At 41.6% G+C, this 7871-nt stretch overlaps 1 protein-coding gene across 1 annotated transcript; it reads left to right on the top strand.

Annotated features, from left to right (window-relative positions):
- The first annotated feature begins 359 nt into the window (after positions 1–359).
- On the top strand, positions 360–7004 carry LOC113008079 (interleukin-1 receptor type 2). Its single transcript, XM_026145231.1, has 10 exons — positions 360–415; positions 2512–2605; positions 3301–3553; positions 3951–4125; positions 4267–4444; positions 4900–4989; positions 5095–5160; positions 5293–5428; positions 5977–6122; positions 6295–7004. Exons 2-10 carry the CDS (start codon positions 2521–2523, stop codon positions 6438–6440), a joined length of 1275 nt encoding a protein of 424 aa, XP_026001016.1. The 5' UTR covers positions 360–415; positions 2512–2520; the 3' UTR covers positions 6441–7004.
- The last annotated feature ends 867 nt before the right edge of the window (positions 7005–7871 follow it).

Below are 7871 nucleotides of genomic sequence, written 5' to 3'. Positions count from 1 at the left end.
GTGTGTTCATGTGTTAAAACAAACAGAGATGTCCATGCAGACACAAGCAGCAGCTCATTCCAGTGAGCGACAGCTGTAAACAGATGTAAGACAAGAATGCTGCCTTTAGACTCGGGAAACTGTTTGGAAATCATTATAGGTCTTTTCCCACAGTGCATCTGAGTGGGTTTGTGTACGTATATACTGTGTGTTTGGAGTCACCAGACTTGAGTGGTGAGCTGTACATCACACTGCATTACATTGGGAAACCTGAGAAATTTCCACCTCAGAGGGGTGGGAACATTGAAAAGAGACTGCAGGTTTCCCCTGAGCTAATAGGAAACTGATCATTTGCTGCTTCAGTCCACGCTGTCACCACATCTACCTGTCACCAGTGTCACACTGCCAGGACCACCGCCACGCTCACCTTTACACCGTGAGTATACTGCATTGCTGTGTATGTAATCATAGGAAAGTAAGGTTAGGTACACGCGTGTGCCGTATTTATATGTACACACATATGGTTGCTTATATAACAAAACTGCCTAACTATAATATATAACTTTTTAACAATAATGCGCTTGTTATGTACTAATAAGTACTGAAAATTCCATATTTTATTCTGTTTTGTCATATTTGCAACCATTTACATTGCAGGGTTTTACTGTCACAGCATGTTTACTTTAAATATTTCATTTGCTGCACAAATGTTTAAATCTACTTAGTTTGCAACAGATCGAGACTTTAGAGTTTATCCAAAACGACTATAATAAAATATTTGTATGGGTGCACTGTAGGAAGAAAATGTAAATGTTTCTCAGACCTGAATCAAACGAGGATGTGTATACTTTTTTTTCTTAAATAAGTGATTTTCACGATAAATGCAAAGGCATCCGCAACTTAATGTCGAATTAAGTCGCCATCATTGCGTTAATAATTTGAGATATATTTTTGAAGTGGAGGTCAAATTCTCTAGTTTCGTCGTAGACTGTGTGAATACAAAAGGTTCATTTAATTATGAAATATTGAGCTTATCATAAGAGCACATGCAGTATTTATAATATTATACTTAAACTGAAGGAAACTACAGATAGCATTGTAAGGTTTGGCAGTAGCAGTAAAAAAACCGGTCATAATAAATGAGTTATAAAATTGTTCTCGGCTTTAATCGAAACTCTTAATCCTGGAAAATGTGTCAGTGCATTGTGACTTGTGTATGCATATTCATTTACAACACTGGCACTCCCACACTTTATGGGCCTTCCTTTTAATGACACATGGAGGATTTCAGTGTGGAAATGATTTATCACACCCGCATGTGTGTGGCACTCGTGTCTGTCTGTCTGTGTGTAAGAGTGAGCGAGAAAATGTTCACTTCTCTCAGCTGATCCTTGTAATCGGAGGAGAAAACAGAAGCGAAAATCCACTTGTTTCCACGGAAACAAAACTATGGAAATCTTACCTAACAAAATGCATTTAAATACGATACGGAAAACTTTCAAAGTATGCTATATACTACTATATGTGTGCAAATAGGATACAGTAAACGGACTATATTTAGAAAAAATTAAATACAAGTAGACTTTACACTAATGTTATTATGCAGCACTTTTATGCGTCTTTAAATCACAGGTGTCGAACTCCAGGCCTCGAGGGCCGGTGTCCTGCAGGTTTTAGATATATCCTTGATCCAACACAGCTGATTTAAATTACTTCTCCAGAATCCTGGTGATGAACTAATCCTTTGATTCAGGTGTGTTGGCCCAGGGTGAGATCTAAAAGCTGCAACAACTGGCCCTTGAGGCCTGGAGTTCCCCACCCCTGCTAAATGTATATTTATTGTTGACTGAATATGCAATATATTACCAAATTGTTGCCCTGATCTTAATAAAAAATTGCTATAGGTTACACCTGTCCTCACTACTAGTTTAGGTCTTTAGTATTGGAATAAAAAAATAGTAGCTAAACCCCAATTTATCACCAAGCCATTCTGTTCATTCGAACATCAAAAACATATTTTAATACTACATCTTTAGTCCAGTTACTATTGTTATTCATTTTACTGACCTATGATGTGAGTGACTTTAAAAGGTTTAATATGAGTCATCCCATGTGGTGCCATTGGTAAACTCCCTAAATTTGACTCTAGGATGTGGGGGCGAGATGAAGTGGATTGCCGACATCTTTGATGACGATGTGCTGATGTCACAACCTCTACAATCTGAAAAGAGTTTGCATAAAAGCCGATTTGGTTAAAGCTTTATGAGGCGAGGACACTTATACCTCAGCAGCCCAGTGTTTAAAGCCTCATGTCCGGATAACATTTGAAGTTTTTCCTTTGTTATTTTTCTGGCCTTCGATGCCCTTTTTTATCCTCTCTGTGGGTTATTTTTTCTCTTAAGCCTTTTCTTTAATGTTTTACTGGAAAAAACATTTAAGCTGGAAAGCTGGAAGCAACTGAACCGACTTGTTTAAACATCACTACAAGTTTTGCTGGTGGATGTTTTATTTCAGACGTTTGTCTCCCTGCAGACTGCCATCATGGTCTTTTTGCCTTTAACATGTGCTGTGGTCATCATCAGCTGTGTTTATGGAGGACCTCCATTACCTCCTTTGCCAACGAAAGGTGAGCTTGCAGCAGCTACACTACACACACTGCATACTGTAAGAGGCAGTAGTATTCATCACAGAGAGAATGCATTGTGATCATTACAGTATTACAGCGGGGTGATCTTGCTTTTTAGACAGATATCTTATTACAACCGACTCCATGATCATCACCCACTCTACATATGTTTACATGTAGATGCTGTGGCGCGATCTTTCAAGCCCTACAGGTACAGCCGTTACCAAAATTATTAGAACGAGAAAACACAAAGAAGGCTGTCAAAAAGTTCTTTAAAACTAAAAATTATAGCTCTATATTTGGCAAATTATTAGGTACGGCATCTTCATCAAAAAATTATAATGTGCTTTTTCGTAAAAGTGTAAAGAAAAAAAAATCTGATAATTATTTTCTAACATTAAAAAGTAGAATTTGGATCTCAGAGCTTGATCATACTGGTTGCTTAACCATTGCAGAAACATCAAAAGTGTTACTGTAATGGTTAAGCAAGATCAACCTTTCACCGGGTGGAGGTCTAATGTTGAGCACTGTAGGTGGTGTGTTGGAGGGACTGAAAGAGGTTTTTGATAATACTGACTTAATGCTCATGTGACAGTGTGACTGCCTTGTGAGAATCACACTTTATGAGTTGCACTGCTAGATTTTTTTGCACGTGTCGTTTCTAATCACTACATGGCCCTAATATGTACTTGCAGATGGCTGCTACCTGGTCGATCCAGAGGTGGCGACATTCAGAGTGGAGGGTGAAGCAGTAATCCTCTCTTTCCCGATATTCAGCCATGTTCTTGAAAAACGCAACATTGCCCCCCCAACCGCTGAGTACTCCATCACCAAGGACAATGAGATGGAGGGCACAAACTATCAGGGACGTGTTCAGCAGCAGGATAACCAGCTGTGGCTCCTCCCAGCTGTGGCTTCAGACTCAGGGAAATACACCTGCACATACAGGTAGTTAACCAGAGTCAAGAGAAATGATCTCTCCAAGTAACAAGACCGTTCTTTCCACAGGCGATGCTGGTAAAACTAGCAAAAGCTGATAAGTAATCTGATAGGAACAAATGACAACATTGTTTAGTTTTTATGTCCAACACTTAAACATGCAATGATTACCTAAAATAAAAGTATTATTTTTCACATTTCAATTTTTACAATTTTTTTTTAAACTACTTGCTGTTTTGTTAGAAATTAGATGGAAAACCGCCCCCCCTCCAATTTACAGACAGGGTGGCTACAAAGCAACATATCAGAAACTAGCAGAAAGTATGTTTCTTTTTATACTTTCCTCTCCGGATTGAAACTTTCAAACTGGAGAAAACTTGGTCACTTGTAACACTTTTGTTTCCAGAAATGAGACCTACTGCGTAACTGGAAGTATCAAGCTGCACGTGTACGAGCCCACTTTAGTAGACATGAAAAAGCTGACGCATAAAGTGACAGCCGCAGTGGGAGAGACGCTGACATTAGAGTGTCCATCTCTGCGTAACTTCAACAAGACGGACAGCATGATAGAGTGGTACAAGGTGAGTGAACGAACCTGTCGGCGCTTGGCAAGGAACTTTCTGCCTGATGCGGTTGACAGGGATATTTTTTTACACTCTTTTGAGGTAATCGGCTAAGGCTGGTAGTGATGAGTCATTTAACCACATGCTGCCTTCTTGCAGGACTCCAACACCACTGCTTCTCCAGCAGGCAGAGCAGGGTCCTTCCAACAGCACAGAGGCAAACTGATGATCCCAGCTGTGAAGCGAACCCATGCAGGCATCTACACCTGCAAGCTCAGGGTGCGCATTAACAACCAGCAGTACAAAGTCAGCAGAGTCTATCTTCTCCATGTGCAAGGTTTGTGATCTGCAAAGTCATGCATGTGCTGAGAAATGTGGGTTAAATAAGAGTTTTTATCTATTACATGGCTATTACTGCATTTATAGTTTTAGATTATTAAGTATAATACAACTGTCAGGCTAGAGGACAGATCACACTTACGCTTCTTTTTAAGTAAACATGCAGAGCAAATGAGAAAAAAAATCTTTAAAAAAATTCATTAAATTAATACTTAAATAAGCAAATCACTTTAATTTTATGACAATGTGCAACGGTCAAGTACTTTACATAAAGATCATCAATTTACTTCTTTACAACTAGAGCGTTGTGGTGCACTGCCCTCTACTGGCCCACTAGGGAAATAGCATGGGCCGCACAGATAACTCCATCAAACACATTAATGATTATTACTGTGCCAAATAGTCCACTGTTGTTATTATTTAAGGAGCCGTTTGTTTGGATGTGTCTTCCAGGCCCTGATCCTGAGATCACAACCAAATCCACTGTGCCTAACATCTCTGTGACCTCTGACCTTGGGTTAATCAGCACCAGCACTGTCAACAGTGAGTTTTTTAATAGATAGATAGATGTTTTATTTTTTTTTTATTTGATTAATTCAAATTCCCCAGAGGGACTGTTCATGAAGAAATGCCTTGTTTATGTTTTAGCTCCAATAGTTCAGCCACCTGTGATTGTTTCACCACTAAATGGAACCGTTTTTGAAAGTCCACATGGTGAGTGATAAAACTCTTTAGTCCTAAAATAAATAATAACAATACAACCTCATTCTTAAATAAACATACAACCAAACAGACTGTAAATATATATTAAATGTCTCATCTAGATTTGCCTCTGACTTTCTTTAGGTTCAGGACTGAAACTGTTCTGTCAGGTGCTCACCGAATGTCAAACAGCAGATTCTACTGAGGTCACGTGGTTGGTAAATAGCCAGACAGTGGAGTCATCGTACCTTGACAAGCGTGCTCTGCAGGGGGGAAGAAGGTAATTTTTGATTTTGTCTGCACTGGTTCTAAAATTACACGTAAACCTTATCTAACTTAAATGTAAGTTTATTACGAGTTCAACTGATGCTACTTTGGAATGATAATAGCTTCTTCGATTTTGACTGCAGGTTAGAGAATAAATGGATGGAACCATTATGAGAAAAATTGCAAAAGAAAATACAAATGAAAGGCCAGCAGACAAACATGTGTATGTGCATGCTAAAGATAAGCCCTGTAGCCGGAAACACGGGTCATCGTGCTCTTCCAAACCCACTTTGCGATCGTGCCTATTTCCAACATAACCTTTTGCGCTCCTACAGGATCTGGTCTGTAAAAAACTGTGATGGTGTCTTGCCTCTCAGACAAGTTAAATAACACATTTCTGAGAGGTTGTTATGGATATTTGATCCACCAGTATTGAAATAATCTACTACCAGGTGTTGCTAACAGCTCTGACTCTAATGATTACTCTTTATGTGAAATCATTAGAGACACGCCTCGTTCACAGCATTAAAAACAGACGGCTGCTTGTCTCGATGTTTCCAGGGTTACCAGGGTGTCCAAAGGCTGCCAGATTGAGTTGAGGCTAATTGTCGAACCAATAACAGAAGAAGACGAGAAGTCAGAGTTAAAATGTGTCACTCAGAACAAAGGAGGAAGACGAGAAGTTGTTGCACAGCTTCGACTAGAAGGTGAGCTGTTCTTCACATTAGGCTGCGAACTCTCGCAAAATTGACGACACACACAGTATTAAGTTATATTTTTTGTCTTTGGTTTGTTGAGGTGATCTCAACAAACCAAAGACAGGACAACTAAACCTTGATATGTAAAGACACTAATCTACCTTTGCCTCTCTGTCTACAGACTCCACCTTTACATGGGTGGTTGTGGCTGCAGGGGCTGTGATCTCATTCCTCACAGTGGTCTCTGTGTTTCTCTACGTCCTCTTCAAACCTAGAAGGAAAAAGAACAGGGATTACTTTCTGGCTCGGCAGAGCAGCACCTTCTAGCTCTGGCGCTGTGCACGCTTCCTCATCAGAGACCTCCTTTTAAACTTTACCTTTTACATCAGATTATTTTTTATGCATTACTTCCGTGTGATATCCAGGAGCAGCACCACGTCTTTCTTAGGGTTGTCCATAAAATTCACTGCTAAAGGCTGCTAATCAGCGAATGAATAACTTTATGTTTGTTATTGATGTTATAGTTTTCTGGGGGGATTCACTGGAATGAATTAAACAAATACCTCTCTGACACTCAAAGGTGAACAATGTTTTTTGTAAGGTTAGAAGCATGTAAAAGATGAGCCGTTGTGTTACCTAGTTCTTTTACACCGATTCAAGACATGAAATCCAATTTAAGACAACACGCCAGATGTTTGAGATACACACTGACATCACTGATGTTTTTACACATTTGGATAATGATATATCAAGACGATGAGTGGAATTTTAACTATTTCCCACCAAAACTGTAATAATGTGTTTATTCCAATTCAGTTGGCTTCAATTTCCTTTTGCGCTCAGTGTCAAGCATCAGGTCCCAGATTTCAGGTCCATCAAAAACATCCATCCATCCATCCATCCATCTTCATCCGCTTTGTCCGGGGCCGGGTCGCGGGGGCAGCAGCCTAAGCAAAGATGCCCAGACCTCCCTCTCTCCAGCCACCTCCTCCAGCTTATCCGGGGGAACACCAAGGCGTTCCCAGGCCAGCCGAGAGATATAATCTCTCCAGCGTGTCCTGGGTCTGCCCCGGGGCCTCCTCCCGGTGGGACATGCCTGGAACACCTCACCCAGGAGGCGCCCAGGGGGCATCCTTGTCAGATGCCCGAACCACCTCAGCTGGCTCCTTTCGATGTGGAGCAGCAGCTGCTCTACTCTGAGCCCCTCCCGGATGGCCGAACTTCTCACCCTATCTCTAAGGGAGAGGCCAGCCACCCTTCGGAGGAAGCTCATTTCTGCCGCTTGTATCCGCGATCTCGTTCTTTCGGTCACTACCCACAGCTCGTGGCCATAGGTGAGGGTAGGGACGTAGATCGACCGGTAAATTGAGAGCTTCGCTTTTACACTCAGCTCCCTCTTCACCACGACGGACCGGTGCAGCGTCCGCATTACTGCAGCTGCAGCCCCAATCAGTCTGTCGATCTCCGGCTCCCTTCTCCCATCACTCGCGAACAAGACCCCGAGATACTTGAACTCCTCCACTTGGGGCAGGAACTCATCCCCGACCCGGAGTGGGCACTCCACCCTTTTACGGCTGTGAACCATGGCCTCAGATTTGGAGGTGCTGATCCTCATTCCCGCTGCTTCACACTCGGCTGCGAACCGTTCCAGTGCGAGCTGGAGGCCCTCACCCGATGAAGCCAACAGAACCACATCATCTGCAAAAATCAGAGATGAGATTCTGAGGCCACCAAAGCGAAAGCCCTCCGCCACTTGGC

This window comes from Astatotilapia calliptera, chromosome 16 (genome assembly GCF_900246225.1).
Source record: "Astatotilapia calliptera chromosome 16, fAstCal1.2, whole genome shotgun sequence".
NCBI classification, from domain to species: domain Eukaryota; kingdom Metazoa; phylum Chordata; class Actinopteri; order Cichliformes; family Cichlidae; genus Astatotilapia; species Astatotilapia calliptera.
Note: the sequence above shows the minus strand (reverse complement) of the source record. Positions and strands in the feature narration are given on the sequence as shown.